Here is an 18,795-nt window from a genome sequence, read left to right as displayed (position 1 = left end):
CCTTTACTCAGTGCTTTGTTGAAGCACCTTTGGCAGTGATTACAGCCTCGAGTCTTCTTAGGTATAACGCTACAAGCTTGCCAAACCTCTATTTGGGGAGCTTATCCCATTCTTCTCTGCAGATACTCTCAAGCTCTGTCAGGTTGGATGGGGAGCATTGCTGCACAGCTATTTTCAGGTCTCTCCAGAGATTTTCTGTCTGGGCCACTCATCAAGGACATTCAGAGACCTTCGCCCCAGTCTGAGGTCCTGAGCACTCTGGAGCAGGTTTTCATCAAGGATCTCTCTGTACTTTGCTCTGTTCATCTTTGCCTCGATCCTGACTAGTCTCTCAGTCCCTGCCGCTAAAAAACATCCCCACAGCATGATGCTGCCACCACCATGCTTCACTGTAGGGATGGTGCCAGGTTTCCCTGCCAGGTTTCCCTACAGTTCAATCTTGGTTTCATCACACCAGAGAATCTTGTTTCTCATGGTTTGAGTCCTTTAGGTGCCTTTTGGCAAATTCCAAGCGGGCTGTTATGTGCCATTTACTGATTAGTGGCTTCCATCTGGCCACTCTACAATAAAGGCCTGATTGGTAGAGTGCTGCAGAGATGGTTGTCCTTCTGGAAGGTTCTCTCATCTCCACAGAGGAATTCTGGAGCTCTTTCAGAGTGACCATTGGGTTCTTAGTCACCTCTCTGACCAAGGCCCTTCTCCCCTGATTGCTCAGTTTTGTCAGGGGGACAGTTTCAGGAAGAGTCTTGGTGGTTCCAAACTTTTTCCATTTAAGAATGATGGAGGCCACTGGGTTTTTGGGGACACTCAATGCTGTAGACATTTTTTGGTACCCTTTCCCAGATCTGTGCCTTAACACAATCCTTCTCGGAGCTCTATGAACAATTCCTTTGACCTCATGGCTTGTTTTTTGCTCTGACATGCTGTGAGATCTTATATAGACAGGTGTGTGCTTTTCCAAATCATGTCCAATCAATTGAATTTACCACAGGTGGACTCCAATCAAGTTGTAAAAATATCTCAAGGATGATGAATGAAAACAGAATGCACCTGAGCTCAATTTTGAGTCTCATAGCAAAGGGTCTGAATACTGATGTAAATGTAGAGTCTCATAGCAAAGGGTCTGAATACTGATGTAAATGTAGAGTCTCATAGCAAAGGGTCTGAATACTGATGTAAATGTAGAGTCTCATAGCAAAGGGTCTGAATACTGATGTAAATGTAGAGTCTCATAGCAAAGGGTCTGAATACTGATGTAAATGTAGAGTCTCATAGCAAAGGGTCTGAATACTGATGTAAATGTAGAGTCTCATAGCAAAGGGTCTGAATACTGATGTAAATGTAGAGTCTCATAGCAAAGGGTCTGAATACTGATGTAAATGTAGAGTCTCATAGCAAAGGGTCTGATTACTGATGTAAATAAGGTATTTCTGTTTTTTGTTTTTATTACATTTGCAAAAATGTCTAAAAACCTGTTTTCGCTTTGCCATTGTGGGGTATTGTGTGTATATTGATGAGGGAAAACATTTATTTAATCCATTTTAGAATAAGGCTGTAACGTTACAAAATGTGGAAAAAGTCAAAGGGTCTGAATACTTTCCAAAGGCAATGTATATATAAAACATGGAAATCCCGTATTTGACTGCACTGGGCCTTTAACATATTTGCATTTATTTGTTCAGCACTCTCCCCCTTATCCAGAGTGACTCACATGTCAAAGTGATTGTGTTATTGTAGAGAAAAACCTAAACAACCCTCTTTAAAGGGAATTGCCATTGCATTGCTCAGGCTGTAACACAACGAAATGTGGAATAAGTCACTTTCTGAAGGCACTGTATGTATACACAATGCTATTGATCTGCAACAATACACACCAGATACTGTATTGAGTGTTAAATCATGTGTTTTTGTCCAGACATTGTGAGCATGGACAACTACTATGACAGTGAAGGTCTCCACACCCCAGAGCCAGACGATTCTGCAGAGGTGAGGACCCTCCATATCTAATGATAAATACACTCACAGACACACCAGATCAGAGGTGAGGACCCTCCATCTCTAATGAGAAATACACTCACAGACACACCAGATCAGAGGTGAGGACCCTCCATCTCTAATGAGAAATACACTCACAGACACACCAGATCAGAGCTGAGGACCCTCCATCTCTAATGAGAAATACACTCACAGACACACCAGATCAGAGGTGAGGACCCTCCATCTCTAATGAGAAATACACTCACAGACACAACAGATCAGAGGTGAGGACCCTCCATTTCTAATGAGAAATACACTCACAGACACAACAGATCAGAGGTGAGGACCCTCCATCTCTAATGAGAAATACACTCACAGACACAACAGATCAGAGGTGAGGACCCTCCATTTCTAATGAGAAATACACTCACAGACACACCAGATCTCTCTTCAAGTAGTATCTAGCTTAAGTTGGACTTGACTGAGCTTGCCTGCTTGTTTATGTAGGGGAAGATGAAAGCCATGAAGCCGCCAAGTGAAGAAGACTTTCAAACCATCAAGCTGATCAGCAACGGAGCATATGGGTGAGTAGAGTCTGGTCAAAGCAATATGAATGACTATGCATTTCATGTACATCACAAAGTCCTCACATTCATTCAAAGACATGAGGCTCCATGTAGATTTCTCTGACCATCTAATTTTACCACAACCATACCCTTGGCTTCTTGCACCTCTACCCTTTACCCATCTCCCTCCTCCCCCTCTCTCCCCTCCTCCCTCCTTGTCCACTCCCCTCTCTCCCCTCCCTCCTTCTTCCCTCCTCCTTCCCTCCTCCGTCAGTGCGGTGTACCTGGTACGTCACAGGGAGACCCGTCAGCGTTTTGCCATGAAGAAGATCAACAAGCAGAACCTGATCCTGAGGAACCAGATCCAGCAGGCCTTCGTAGAGAGAGACATCCTGACCTTCGCTGAGAACCCCTTCGTGGTCTCCATGTTCTGCTCCTTCGAGACTCGCAGGCACCTCTGCATGGTCATGGAGTATGTTGAAGGTCAGTGGGTTTCTGAGGAAACTGTACTACTTTAATGGAATTACAATAAAGGCTTCATAGGGTGTCCCAAGAAACTTCACATATCTTACACTTTGCTCTTTCAAAGTTCTCTCCGTTCTGATCTTGTTCACTTCCTTTGAGGTGAGAGAGTTTCTCAGGAAACCCGGTTGGATTTCATCCTCATTCTGGAAAGTAGTACTCTCCATTCTGCCATGGTTCATTTGCCCTTCGTGGTATCTGATAGGACTGGCTAGGTGAAAGCACTATGGTGGAAACCAGCGGGGAGGGCGGCTCATAATAATGGATGGAGTGATGTAAATGGAATGGTATCAAACACATGTTTGATGTGTGTGATATCATTCCATTCCAAACATTACTATGAGCCCGTCGTCCTCATTTAAAGTTCCACCAGACAAATCAAATCAACGTTTATTTGTCACGTGCGTCTAATACAACAGGTGTAGACCTTACAGTGAAATGCTTACTTACAGGCCCTAACCAACAGTGCAATTTTGTAAGTAAAAAATGTGTATTAGGTGAACAATAGAAAAGTAAAGAAATAAAAACAACAGTAAAAAGACATTTGAAAATAACAGTAACGAGGCTATAACAATAGTCAGGCTATAACAGTAACGAGGCTCTATACAGTAGTCAGGCTATAACAGTAACAAGGCTATATACAGTAGTCAGGCTATAACAGTAGTCAGGCTATAACAGTAACGAGGCTATAACAGTAGCGAGGCTATATACAGTAGCGAGGCTATATACAGTAGTGAGGCTATAACAGTAACGAGGCTATAACAGTAACGAGGCTATATACAGTAGTCAGGCTATAACAGTAACGAGGCTATATACAGTAGTCAGGCTATACCAGTAATAAGGCGATAACAGTAACGAGACCATAACAGTAACGAGGCTATAACAGTAACGAGACTATAACAGTAATGAGGCTATAACAGTAACGAGGCTATAACAGTAATGAGGCTATATACAGTAGTGAGGCTATAACAGTAACGAGGCTATATACAGTAGTCAGGCTATAACAGTAACGAGGCTATAACAGTAACGAGGCTATATACAGTAGTCAGGCTATAACAGTAACGAGGCTATATACAGTAGTCAGGCTATAACAGTAACGAGGCTATATACAGTAGTCAGGCTATACCAGTAATAAGGCGATAACAGTAACGAGACCATAACAGTAACGAGGCTATAACAGTAACGAGACTATAACAGTAATGAGGCTATAACAGTAACGAGGCTATAACAGTAATGAGGCTATATACAGTAGTGAGGCTATAACAGTAACGAGGCTATATACAGTAGTCAGGCTATAACAGTAACGAGGCTATAACAGTAGTCAGCTAATAACCGTATCGAGGCTATATACAGTAGTCAGGCTATAACAGTAACGAGGCTATAACAGTAGTCAGGCTATAACAGTAGTGAGGCTATAACAGTAACGAGACTATAACAGTAACAAGGCTATATACAGTAATGAGGCTATAACAGTAGCGAGGCTATATACATTAATGAGGCTATAACAGTAGTGAGGCTATAACAGTAACGAGGCTATAACAGTAGCGATGCTATATACATTAATGAGGCTATAACAGTAGTGAGGCTATAACAGTAACGAGGCTATAACAGTAGCGAGGCTATAACAGTAGTGAGGCTATAACAGTAACGAGGCTATAACAGTAACGAGGCTATAACAGTAGCGAAGCTATAACAGTAGTCAGGCTATAACAGTAGTGAGGCTATAACAGTAACGAGGCTATAACAGTAGTCAGGCTATAACAGTAGCGAGGCTATAACAGTAACGAGGCTATAACAGTAGTCAGGCTATAACAGTAGCGAGGCTATAACAGTAGCGAGGCTATAACAGTAACGAGGCTATAACAGTCGTCAGGCTATAACAGTAGTGAGGCTATAACAGTAACGAGGCTATAACAGTAACAAGGCTATATACATTAATGAGGCTATAACAGTAGTGAGGCTATAACAGTAACGAGGCTATAACAGTAGTGAGGCTATAACAGTAACGAGGCTATAACAGTAGTGAGGCTATAACAGTAGTCAGGCTATAACAGTAACGAGGCTATAACAGTAACGAGGCTATAGCAGTAACGAGGCTATAACAGTAACGAGGCTATAGCAGTAACAAGGCTATAACAGTAACGAGGCTATAACAGTAACGAGGCTATAACAGTAACGAGGCTATAGCAGTAACGAGGCTATAACAGTAGTGAGGCTATAACTGTAACAAGGCTATAACAGTAACGAGGCTATAACAGTAACGAGGCTATAACAGTAACGAGTCTATAGCAGTAACGAGGCTATAACAGTAGTGAGGCTATAACTGTCACGACTTCTACCGAAGGTAACTCCTCTCCCTGTTCGGGCGGCGCTCGGCGCTCGGCGTCGCCGGTCTACTAGCCGCTACCGATCCCTTTTTCTTTTTCTGGTTGTTTTGTCTGTGTTCCTTTTCTCACCTGGTTTTCAATTGCTTTGATTTCTGTTGGTATATAGGGCACCTGTTACCTGCCGTAATTCGTGCAGGATTAGACTTGTGTGTATTGCACTCGATTATATTTGATGTTTGTTGTTTTTTCGCTATTACGCACGTGTATGTAAAGTGTCGGAACTGTGTTTGTTCCTCCGTGTGTTTGCACGAGTATTCGAGAGCGTAGTTTTGGGATTTTTTTCTGTGCCGTTTGTATTGGTGGACTATATTATTAAAACACGCTTCTCAGACATCCCTGCTCTCCTGCGCCTGACTCCTACACCTCTCACCAAGACACATGTTATCACAATAACAGTAACGAGGCTACATACAGTAGTGAGGCTATAACAGTAACGAGACTACATACAGTAGTGAGGCTATAACAGTAACGAGACTATAACAGTAACGAGGCTATAACAGTAGTGAGGCTATAACAGTAACGAGGCTATAACAGTAACGAGGCTATAACAGTAGTGAGGCTATAACAGTAACGAGGCTATAACAGTAGCAAGGCTATATACAGTAGTGAGGCTATAACAGTAGTGAGGCTATAACAGTAGCGAGGCTATAACAGTAGTGAGGCTATAACAGTAACGAGGCTATAACAGTAGTGAGGCTATAACAGTAACGAGGCTATAACAGTAACGAGGCTATAACAGTAGTGAGGCTATATACAGTAGTCAGGCTATAACAGTAACAAGGCTATAACAGTAACGAGGCTATAACAGTAGCGAGGCTATATATAGTAGTGAGGCTATAACAGTAGTGAGGCTATAACAGTAACGAGGCTATAACAGTAACGAGGCTATAACAGTAACGAGGCTATAACAGTAGTGAGGCTATAACAGTAGCGAGGTTATATACAGTAGTGAGGCTATAACAGTAGCGAGGCTATATATAGTAGTGAGGCTATAACAGTAGTGAGGCTATAACAGTAGCGAGGCTATATATAGTAGTGAGGCTATAACAGTAACGAGGCTATAACAGTAGCGAGGCTATAACAGTAGTGAGGCTATAACAGTAGCGAGGCTATATACAGTAGTGAGGCTATAACAGTAACAAGGCTATAACAGTAGCGAGGCTATAACAGTAGTGAGACTATAACAGTAGCAAGGCTATATACAGTAGTGAGGCTATAACAGTAACGAGGCTATAACAGTAGCGAGGCTATAACAGTAGTGAGGCTATAACAGTAGCGAGGCTATATACAGTAGTGAGGCTATAACAGTAACGAGGCTATAACAGTAGCGAGGCTATAACAGTAGCGAGGCTATAACAGTAGTGAGGCTATAACAGTAGCGAGGCTATAACAGTAGTGAGGCTATAACAGTAGTGAGGCTATAACAGTAGCGAGGCTATAACAGTAGTGAGGCTATAACAGTGGTGAGGCTATAACAGTAACGAGGCTATAACAGTAGTGAGGCTATAACAGTAGTGAGGCTATAACAGTAGTGAGGCTATAACAGTAGCGAGGCTATAACTGTAGCGAGGCTATATATAGTAGTGGGGCTATAACAGTAGTGAGGCTATAACAGTAGCGAGGCTATATACAGTAGTCAGGCTATAACAGTAACGAGGCTATAACAGTAGTCAGGCTATAACAGTAGTGAGGCTATAACAGTAACGAGGCTATAACAGTAACAAGGCTATATACAGTAATGAGGCTATAACAGTAGCGAGGATATATACATTAATGAGGCTATAACAGTAGTGAGGCTATAACAGTAACGAGGCTATAACAGTAGCGATGCTATATACATTAATGAGGCTATAACAGTAGTGAGGCTATAACAGTAACGAGGCTATAACAGTAGTGAGGCTATAACAGTAGTCAGGCTATAACAGTAGTGAGGCTATAACAGTAACGAGGCTATAACAGTAGTCAGGCTATAACAGTAGCGAGGCTATAACAGTAACGAGGCTATAACAGTAGTCAGGCTATAACAGTAGCGAGGCTATAACAGTAGCGAGGCTATAACAGTAACGAGGCTATAACAGTAGTCAGGCTATAACAGTAGTGAGGCTATAACAGTAACGAGGCTATAACAGTAACAAGGCTATATACATTAATGAGGCTATAACAGTAGTGAGGCTATAACAGTAACGAGGCTATAACAGTAACGAGGCTATAACAGTAACGAGGCTATAACAGTAACGAGGCTATAGCAGTAACGAGGCTATAACAGTAACGAGGCTATAGCAGTAACAAGGCTATAACAGTAACGAGGCTATAACAGTAACGAGGCTATACCAGTAACGAGGCTATAGCAGTAACGAGGCTATAACAGTAGTGAGGCTATAACTGTAACAAGGCTATAACAGTAACGAGGCTATAACAGTAACGAGGCTATAACAGTAACGAGGCTATAGCAGTAACGAGGCTATAACAGTAGTGAGGCTATAACTGTCACGACTTCTACCGAAGGTAACTCCTCTCCCTGTTCGGGCGGCGCTCGGCGCTCGGCGTCGCCGGTCTACTAGCCGCTACCGATCCCTTTTTCTTTTTCTGGTTGTTTTGTCTGTGTTCCTTTTCTCACCTGGTTTTCAATTGCTTTGATTTCTGTTGGTATATAGGGCACCTGTTACCTGCCGTAATTCGTGCAGGATTAGACTTGTGTGTATTGCACTCGATTGTATTTGATGTTTGTTGTTTTTTCGCTATTACGCACGTGTATGTAAAGTGTCGGAACTGTGTTTGTTCCTCCGTGTGTTTGCACGAGTATTCGAGAGCGTAGTTTTGGGATTTTTTTCTGTGCCGTTTGTATTGGTGGACTATATTATTAAAACACGCTTCTCAGACATCCCTGCTCTCCTGCGCCTGACTCCTACACCTCTCACCAAGACACATGTTATCACAATAACAGTAACGAGGCTACATACAGTAGTGAGGCTATAACAGTAACGAGGCTATAACAGTAGTGAGGCTATAACAGTAACGAGACTATAACAGTAACAAGGCTATAACAGTAGTGAGGCTATAACAGTAACGAGGCTATAACAGTAACGAGGCTATAACAGTAGTGAGGCTATAACAGTAGTGAGGCTATAACAGTAACGAGGCTATAACAGTAACGAGGCTATAACAGTAGTGAGGCTATATACAGTAGTCAGGCTATAACAGTAACAAGGCTATAACAGTAACGAGGCTATAACAGTAGCGAGGTTATATACAGTAGTGAGGCTATAACAGTAGCGAGGCTATATACAGTAGTGAGGCTATAACAGTAGCGAGGCTATATATAGTAGTGAGGCTATAACAGTAGTGAGGCTATAACAGTAGCGAGGCTATATATAGTAGTGAGGCTATAACAGTAACGAGGCTATAACAGTAGCGAGGCTATAACAGTAGTGAGACTATAACAGTAGCGAGGCTATATACAGTAGTGAGGCTATAACAGTAACAAGGCTATAACAGTAGCGAGGCTATAACAGTAGTGAGACTATAACAGTAGCGAGGCTATATACAGTAGTGAGGCTATAACAGTAACGAGGCTATAACAGTAGCGAGGCTATAACAGTAGTGAGGCTATAACAGTAGCGAGGCTATATACAGTAGTGAGGCTATAACAGTAACGAGGCTATAACAGTAGCGAGGCTATAACAGTAGCGAGGCTATAACAGTAGTGAGGCTATAACAGTAGCGAGGCTATAACAGTAGTGAGGCTATAACAGTGGTGAGGCTATAACAGTAACGAGGCTATAACAGTAGTGAGGCTATAACAGTAGTGAGGCTATAACAGTAGCGAGGCTATAACTGTAGCGAGGCTATATATAGTAGTGGGGCTATAACAGTAGTGAGGCTATAACAGTAGCGAGGCTATATACAGTAGCGAGGCTATAACAGTAACGAGGCTATAACTGTAGCGAGGCTATATATAGTAGTGAGGCTATAACAGTAGTGAGGCTATAACTGTAGTGAGGCTATAACTGTAGCGAGGCTATAACAGTAGTGAGGCTATAACAGTAGTGAGGCTATAACAGTAACAAGGCTATAACAGTAGCGAGACTATAACAGTAACGAGGCTATAACAGTAACGAGGCTATAACAGTAACGAGGCTATAACAGTAACGAGGCTATAACAGTAACGAGGCTATAACAGTAGCGAGGCTATAACAGTAGTCAGGCTATAACAGTAGTGAGGCTATAACAGTAACGAGGCTATAACAGTAGTCAGGCTATAACAGTAGCGAGGCTATAACAGTAGTGAGGCTATATATAGTAGTGAGGCTATAACAGTAGTGAGGCTATAACTGTAGTGAGTCTATAACTGTAGCGAGGCTATAACAGTAGTGAGGCTATAACAGTAGTGAGGCTATAACAGTAACGAGGCTATAACAGTAGCGAGACTATAACAGTAACGAGGCTATAACAGTAACGAGGCTATAACAGTAACGAGGCTATAACAGTAGTGAGGCTATAACAGTAACGAGGCTATAACAGTAACGAGGCTATAACAGTAGTGAGGCTATAACAGTAGTGAGGCTATATACAGGCTATAACAGTAGTGAGGCTATAACAGTAGTGAGGCTATAACAGTAACGAGGCTATAACAGTAGTGAGGCTATATACAGGCTATAACAGTAACGAGGCTATATACAGGCACCGGTTAGTCGGGCTGACTGAGGTAGTATGTACATGTAGGTATGGTTAAAGTGACTATCAATATATGATAAACAGAGAGTAGCAGTAGCATAAAAAGGGGGGGCGGGTGGTGGGTGGCGGGACACAATGCAGATAGTCCGGGTAGCCAATATGTGCAGGAACCGGTTAGTCAGGCTAATTGAGGTAGTGTGTACATGAATGTATAGTTAAAGTGACTACACATATATGAATAACAGAGACTAGCAGCAGCGTAAAAGAGATGTTGGGGTGGGAGCGGGACAATGCAAATAGTCTGGGTAGCCATTTGATTACCTGTCCAGGAGTCGTATGGCTTGGGGGTAAAAGCTGTTGAGGAGCCTTTTGGTCCTGGACTTGGCGCTCCGGTACCGCTTGCCGTGCGGTAGTAGAGAGAACATTCTATGACTGGGGAGGCTGGGGTCTTTGACAATTTTTAGGGCCTTCCTATGACACCGCTTGGTGTAGAGGTCCTGGATGGCAGGCAGCTTAGCCCCAGAGATGTACTGGGCCATACGCACTACCCTCTGTAGTTGCCGTACCAGGCAGTGATGCAACCATGCTCTCGATGTTGCAGCTGAAGAACCTTTTGAGGATCTGAGGACCCATGCCAAATCTTTTTTGTTTCCTGAGGGGAAATAGGCTTTGTCATGCCCTCTTCACGACTGTATTGGTGTGTTTGGACAATTCTAGTTTGTTGGTGATGTGGACACCAAGGAACTTGAAGCTCTCAACCTGCTCCACTGCAGCCCTGTCGATGAGAATGAGGGGCATGTTTGGTCCTCCTTTTCCTGTAGTCCACAATCATCTCCTTTGTCTTGATTATGTTGAGGGAGAGGTTGTTCTTCTGGCACCATCCGGCCAGGTCTCTGACCTCCTCCTTATAGGATGTCTAGTTGTTGTCGGTGATCAGGCACTGTTGTGTCGTCTGCAAACTTAATTATGGTGTTGGAGTCGTGCCTTGCCACGCAGTCGTGGGTGAACAGGGAGCACAGGAGGCGACTGAGCACACACCCCTGAGGGGCTCCAGTGTTGAGGATCAGCGTGGTGGATGTGTTGCTACCTGCCCTCACTACCTGGGAGCGGCCCGTCAGGAATTCCAAGATCCAGTTGCAGAGGGAGGTGTTTAATTCCAGGATCCTTAGCTTAGTTATGAGCTTTGAGGGTACTATGGTGTTGAACGCTGAGCTGTAGTCAATGAATAGCATTCTCACATAGGTGTTCCTTTTGTCCAGGTGAGAAAGGGCAGTGTGGAGTGCAATAGAGACTGCATCATCTGTGGATCTGTTTGGGCGGTATGCAAATTGGAGTGGGTCTAGGGTTTCTGGGATAATGGTGTTAATGTGAGCCATTACCAGCCTTTCAAAGCACTTCATGGTTACAGACGTGAGTGCTACAGGTCTGTAGTCATTTAGGCAGGTTGCCTTAGTGTTCTTGGGCACAGAGACGATGGTGGTCTGCTTGAAACATGTTGGTATTACAGACTCAATCAGGGACATGCTGAAAATGTCAGTGAAGACACCTGCCAGTTGGTCAGCACATGCCAGGAGAACATGTCCTGGTAATCCATCTGGCCCCGCGACCTTCTGAATGTTGACCTGTTTAAACGTCTTACTCACGTCGGCTACGGAGAGCGTGATCACACTGTCGTCTGGAACAGCTGATGCTCTCATGCATGCCTCAGTGTTGCTTGCCTCAAAGCGAGCATAGAAGTAGTTTAGCTTGTCCGGTAGGCTTGTGTCACTGGGCAGCTCTCGACTGTGCTTCCCTTTGTAGTCTGTAATAGTTTGCAAGCCCTGCCACATAAGACGAGCGTCGGAGCCGGTAAAGTACGATTCAATCTTAGCCCTATATTGGCACTTTGCCTGTTTGATGGATTGTGGAGGGCATAGCAGGATTTCTTATAAGCTTCCGGGGTAGAGTCCAGCACCTTGAATGCGGCAGCTCTACCCTTTAGCTCAGTTCGAATGTTGCCTGTAATCCATGGCTTCTGGTTGGGACTGTGTCTAACGAACACCACTTTTGGAAACTTAAAAACATCTATCCTATCTATATAGGGGATTGACCGAGGGCCAGAGATTCAAATAACTGTCAAGTTGTTATTTTACCATAGTCAAATCAGTTGTAGAAAGTAAAACGGGGTCACTTCCCACAGCAGCCCTAGCCAAACCATCTTCCTTAATGTTAGGTGCTCGAGGGCAACTCAACATACTCAACCCAACTATATAGCAGAAAGCAGATTGCTTTTCTCCTGATTGTTAGTGTTCAGAGTCAGCCTACAGACACAGCCAGGCATGAAGAGTAGTGTGTGAGTCAGATGGGACTCTGCCAAACATAGGTTTACCAGGCCAAGGAGAAGGGGAGAAACAACCTAAGACAAACGACCACAGATAGTGCCGACCGACACTGTGAAATCCTTTAACCCCTTCAGACTGACTCTCAGGCTGTGCCCCATTCTCTTCCCAAAGGGTATAGAAGTGCACACTTGCACATTGCCCGTCGTAAATTGAACAGCGTTGTTGTGGTATAAGCTCTGTCTGTAGGTCAATGAAGTCCCCACCATTGTTTGAATCCATGACAGAAAGTGTGTACAAGTTCATTCTTTAGGAGCAGAGTAGAGAACCGAAGCATAATCCATGTCTAACCAACCATGTTGTGTTCCTATAGGGGGAGACTGTGTCTAACCAACCATGTTGTGTTCCTATAGGGGGAGACTGTGTCTAACCAACCATGTTGTGTTCCTATCGGGGGAGACTGTGTCTAACCAACCATGTTGTTCCTATAGGGGGAGACCGTGCCTAACCAACCATGTTGTGTTCCTATAGGGGGAGACTGTGTCTAACCAACCATGTTGTGTTCCTATAGGGGGAGACTGTGTCTAACCAACCATGTTGTGTTCCTATAGGGGGAGACTGTGTCTAACCAACCATGTTGTGTTCCTATAGGGGGAGACTGTGTCTAACCAACCATGTTGTGTTCCTATAGGGGGAGACTGTGTCTAACCAACCATGTTGTGTTCCTATAGGGGGAGACTGTGTCTAACCAACCATGTTGTTCCTATAGGGGGAGACCGTGCCTAACCAACCATGTTGTGTTCCTATAGGGGGAGACTGTGTCTAACCAACCATGTTGTGTTCCTATAGGGGGAGACTGTGTCTAACCAACCATGTTGTGTTCCTATAGGGGGAGACTGTGTCTAACCAACCATGTTGTGTTCCTATAGGGGGAGACTGTGTCTAACCAACCATGTTGTGTTCCTATAGGGGAGACTGTGTCTAACCAACCATGTTGTGTTCCTATAGGGGGAGACTGTGTCTAACCAACCATGTTGTGTTCCTATAGGGGGAGACTGTGTCTAACTAACCATGTTGTGTTCCTATAGGGGGAGACTGTGCCACTCTGCTGAAGAACATCGGGGCGCTGCCAGTGGAACTCACCAAAATGTACTTTGCAGAGACCGTGCTGGCACTGGAGTACCTACACAACTATGGCATCGTGCACCGAGACCTCAAGCCTGACAAGTGAGTGGGCTGCACTGCCACCCTGACAATCCCCTGGTGGATTGGAGGTTTTAAATTGCTTTCACACTATACAATATTCACCATAAATGTAATTTCTTAGCAACATTGGGGATATCCTCTAACAATATTAAGTCAAAATGTGTGTTCTGTGAAAGGTTCTAGGAATACAGGCTCCTATAACTCCTACAGGCTCCTATTGGTCATTAATACCAGTGGAGGCTGGTGGGAGGAGATATAGGAGGACGGGCTCATTGTAATGGCTGGAATGGAATAATGGCTGTTCCTGGTGTTTGCTTTGCAGTTGATATCTAACAGCCCATGTGTTGTTCCTGTTTCCACCAGTCTTCTGATCACCTCTATGGGCCACATCAAGCTGACCGACTTTGGCCTGTCTAAGATGGGTCTGATGAGCCTCACCACCAACCTGTATGAGGGACACATCGAGAAGGACGCACGCGAGTTCCTGGACAAACAGGTAGATCGATTGATTGGTCAGTCAATCAATCAGTCAGTTAGTCAGTCGGTCAGTCATGATCAGTCAGTCACTCAGCTAATCAAACAAACAATGAATCATATTGTGAGAGGTAGTATACAGCCAACTTCTCAATGAAGAGCCAATCACATACAGTATGTTAGAAACTCTGTAGATAGCCTACAGTCATGACAGTTGCGTGAGTGAGTTGAATTCAGCATGCGTCAACGGATTGAGAATCTCAAAATAACCTTGCCAAGCAAGAGGAATACACACAGTCACTAATAATGTTTACCATACAGACTGAATCATCATAATGTCTCGAAATAAATACAATTCTGGTTCCTTTTTATTTTGCAATTACAGTTTATTGTTTACGCAGGTTTGGAATTTAACTCCCCATATGAATAAATTATGCTGTTAGGCCAGCAGCAATACAGTGTCTTCTCCAGCGGTAGGGCATCTAGCCTGGTTAAACCAGACTGAATACTGTGTTGTTTCACATAGAGGTAGAAAGAGGACTCTAGATGGATATAACCTGCTTTAGCATGGACATTGCATGGACACTTGACGTATTTGATACCATTCCACCTATTCTGTTCCAATCATTACCATGAGCCTGTCCTCCACAATTAAGGTGCCACCAACCTCCTGTGCTCTACAGCGTATCAGCGTGCACCCAAGATGTTGCCGTTGTTGATTATGCTTATTGTGCATTACTGTTGAACCAAAAGATGACATGTAACAAAGATGAAATGAAATGGAAACAATTAAATATGTGTATTAAATAAAATGATAATGTATGTTGATGCTATTACTATGCACAATATCTAATTCTGTTGCAATATGATAACAATAGCCTAATATATTCAACATGCTGTAAACTATTGTCTTTTAACAGTAAAAAATGTTTTCATTCTTATCACCCTAGTAATTATGACACACCCCTCACTATTGTCATTGGTTGCACTAATTGCAGTGTTTGTCTACATAACCTGGTTCAAGCATTCATGACATGACCATGAAGAAGGCACAGTGATGCTGAAACGTTGGTGGTTGACCCAATAAATTACTGGGAGCTTGTGTGTAGAGTGTGCAAATCTCTTTATTAAATTTTTTCAGCCTACAGTTGCTCTCCGTTAGTCAGTGGCTCTACCAACTTGTTTGGGGTGTACACCAGCTCATGCTTTTTAATGGGTTCTAATGAAGACACATCATCTGCACATGAAATAGATGAAGATCCTTTCACGTTATGGTCTGTGCAGACTCTTGATTAGAGGGCATGGGTTATTCACTCAGCTGTAATGAACTAGGCCCCTGCTGCCTCAACAGTGTACAGCAACAGTACCAATTAGAATTAGAATTCTGATTATCAGAATTATACAATCTGGGTCCTTGATTAGTGATTACTGTACAGTACTTCTGTCAGAGACAGATGGAAGAATATTCAAGCTCTTGGGCTTGCAGTTTGCTAAGCAGGCCAGACCTGGGTTCAAATAGTATTTGTTGTTGTCTTTCATTTTTATTGAGCCTGTCTGGAGTGCCAAATGGGCAGGTGTTGCACTTTTGGGACTACTCCATTGCATCTGGTACATGTAGTTGAGAGGAAAATAGAGGCAAGGAGCGTGATCGAGACTTCTGATTGGTGGATCTCTCTCTGTCCCAGGTGTGTGGCACCCCAGAGTACATAGCCCCGGAGGTGATCCTGAGACAGGGCTACGGGAAGCCGGTGGACTGGTGGGCCATGGGCATCATCCTCTATGAGTTCTTAGTGGGCTGTGTGCCCTTCTTTGGAGACACGCCTGAGGAGCTCTTTGGACAGGTCATCACAGGTGAGTCTGACATCAATCAATCAGTCAAAAGCTCTTTGGACAGGTCATTACAGGTGATTGAGACATGAGGGCTGGCCTTTCCTCTGTGTTTGCACCTGTTGTCTTTTTGAATCCCCCCCAATGCCTCTTGTTCTGTATGTCAGGGGTTTTCAAAGCTCTCCTCGGGGACCCCCAGACAATTCACAAGTTGTATCAGGTGTGCTAGCTCTGGAATTGATCAAATGAACGGCTGGGGGTCCCCGAGGAGAGGTTTAAAAACCACTGCTGTAGGTGACTGTTGACTCCAAGGCCTCTGTCTGTGTACTAACTTGTACCTGACTCAATGTTGGTCCGGTTCCAAATCCTTGCTGTTCATTCTCTCTGTACCTGGCTCTGTTGTCTCTCTCAGATGACATAGTGTGGCCTGATGGAGATGAGGTCCTGCCTGCTGATGCCCAGGGACTGATATCAACCCTGCTACAGACCAATCCACTGATGAGGCTGGGTACAGGTACTACAACAGGGCTTCTCAAACTTGTTCTGCACACGACAAAAGGCCCTTAGTTGACACTAAAAGTTTAGCTTGTATTCTATACCCATTTAAAGATTTTCTCAGGGGACCTAATTTCAACTTGGTCCCTCCCGACACCTAGTTTCTGAACCAATGTGCTAGAATTTAAGAATGTTCCTCCTGTTTCTGCTGTAGTCTACTGTCATAATCTTACCAAACACAACCTTGTTTGTCAAGGCAATGCATTTTTGAACACAGATTTTACTAGGATGTGCCACCGCTGGCCGTAGCCGGGAGTCCCATAGGACTGCACACAATTGGCCCAGCGTCGTCCAGGTTAGGGGAGGGTTTGGCTAGGGGTGCTTTACTTGGCTCATCGTGCTGTAGCACCTCCTTGTGGCAGGCCGGATGCCTGCAGGCTGACCCTGGTCGCCCGTTGAACGGTGTTTCCTCCGACACATTGGTGCAGCTGGCTTCCGGGTTAAGCTGGCGGGTGTTAAGGAGCGCGGTTAGGCAGGTCATGTTTCGGAGGACACATGATTCCACCTTCAACTCTTCCGTGTCCATTGAGGATTTGCAGCGATGACACAAGATCTAAAAGGGGGATACATTTTTTGGGAAAATTATAATAACAACAGTCTGGCACACAGCAGGCTACTCTCCCTAGGTCTCTGATATGAGTCAGAAAATATTCCTGCTTACTGTGTGTAATGAATCATGCCATAATTATTGACATTTTAACCTTTGTTTATGTATTACTCCAACTACCATGGCCCAGAGCCATATGCTCTTCCGAGGCCTACATTCTTAGAGCTGATCTTGTTGTTGGTATTATTCCTCCGTACCCCAGGGGGAGCATTTGAGGTGAAGCAGCACTCGTTCTTCTCTGACCTGGACTGGAACAGTCTACTGAGACAGAAGGCAGAGTTCATACCTCACCTGGAGTCAGAAGAGGACACCAGCTACTTCGACAGTGAGTGCCGTTACCTGTGTATTTAATGCCAATACAGCACACTGGCTGCATTTACACAGGCAGCCCAATTCTGATACTTTGCCCAATTGGCCAAAAACTTATCTGATTGATCAAAATACATATAATTGGAAAAAGATCAGAATTGGGCTCCATGTGTAGAGCAAATGAGTCTTTGATCTTTGATAAGGGTTATCTCATGGTAAAACTCAGCCAAGCCAGAGAGTGGTTCTCCCAAAGCGTTGCAGCGACTTTGAAAAGTATAAGCAGAGGAGAGAGAACACCAAGGCTAGGGACGTTAAATTATTTATGAAAACTAAGACTCTCTCTCGCGCTCTCTCTTTCTCGCTCTTTCTCGCCATCTCTCTCTCTCTGTCTCTCTCTCTGTTTCCCTCTCTCTTCTCCTGTCCTCCCTCAGCCCGTTCAGATCGTTATCACCACATCAATGCGTACGATGAGGATGACACCAACGATGATGATGAGCCTGTTGAGATCAGACAGTTCTCCTCCTGCTCCCCTCGCTTCAGCAAGGTACACAGACACACACACACACACACACACACACACACACACACCACACACACACACACACACACACACACACACACACACACACACACACACACACACACACACACACACACACACACACACACACTTATGGTTGGGGAGTAACTGATTACATTACTAAACACTAACAGATTAAAGATACTTTTGACAAACTAGTACTATTACTTCTTGGATTACTTTTAAAGTAGTACGGCTTCCCTTGAGCAAATTAGAGTTAAGTTCAAGGGCCAGCAACCGATTTCTCACCTTGTCGGCTCTTCGAACCAGTGATCTTTCAGTTACCGGCCAAACACTCTAACCGTTAGGCTACCTCCCACTCTAGGTAACTAGTAACTGTAGCGGATTACATTTAAAAAGGAACCTACCCAACCCTGCACACACACATGTGCCACACACACTCCTCTGGCTGCCCTCGTTTCAGCAAGGTCATTTTCTCTCTTCCTCTCCCCTTACTTAACGGTGTCTTCTAGCTATCCCATCTCATTTTTCATCCTGGCTCTCTCTCTCCCCTCACTCTCTCTTTAATCCCTCACTCTCTTCTTTATCCTCACTCTCTCTCTCTCTCTCTTCCTCACTCTCTCTTTATCCCCCTCTTTTTGTCCACCTCATAGTTTGAATCCCTATTATCCTGTCATTCTGTTATTATACCATCTTTCCTTCTATATTATCTCTCTCTCTCTGCTGCCCTCCTTTTGTCCTTCACTGTCCCCTTCTCCTCCTCTCTGTTTCCTGTATGGGTGGGGACTAATGAAGGGTCTCTTGTGGGAATGAGTAGGGGCTTGTGTGTGTG

General features: G+C 44.2%; 2 protein-coding genes across 2 annotated transcripts in view; one reads left to right on the top strand and one right to left on the bottom strand.

Annotated features, from left to right (window-relative positions):
- Positions 1-18,795, bottom strand: part of LOC109865841 (kelch-like ECH-associated protein 1B) — a 520,109-nt gene that overhangs the window by 59,386 nt on the left and 441,928 nt on the right. The gene's annotated exons all lie outside the window — the stretch shown is intronic.
- The window catches only part of LOC116355431 (microtubule-associated serine/threonine-protein kinase 1), a 36,647-nt gene that overhangs the window by 15,775 nt on the left and 2,077 nt on the right, over positions 1-18,795 (top strand). The window contains exons 8-16 of the mRNA XM_031799134.1: positions 1,916-1,986; positions 2,485-2,561; positions 2,818-3,026; positions 13,533-13,671; positions 14,014-14,146; positions 15,810-15,975; positions 16,364-16,465; positions 17,316-17,438; positions 17,854-17,970. Of these exons, the coding sequence (XP_031654994.1) occupies positions 1,916-1,986; positions 2,485-2,561; positions 2,818-3,026; positions 13,533-13,671; positions 14,014-14,146; positions 15,810-15,975; positions 16,364-16,465; positions 17,316-17,438; positions 17,854-17,970 (1,137 nt within the window). The remainder of the gene's footprint in view (positions 1-1,915; positions 1,987-2,484; positions 2,562-2,817; positions 3,027-13,532; positions 13,672-14,013; positions 14,147-15,809; positions 15,976-16,363; positions 16,466-17,315; positions 17,439-17,853; positions 17,971-18,795) is intronic.

This window comes from Oncorhynchus kisutch, linkage group LG20, assembly GCF_002021735.2.
Source record: "Oncorhynchus kisutch isolate 150728-3 linkage group LG20, Okis_V2, whole genome shotgun sequence".
Classification (NCBI taxonomy): Eukaryota; Metazoa; Chordata; class Actinopteri; order Salmoniformes; family Salmonidae; genus Oncorhynchus; species Oncorhynchus kisutch.
Note: the sequence above shows the minus strand (reverse complement) of the source record. Positions and strands in the feature narration are given on the sequence as shown.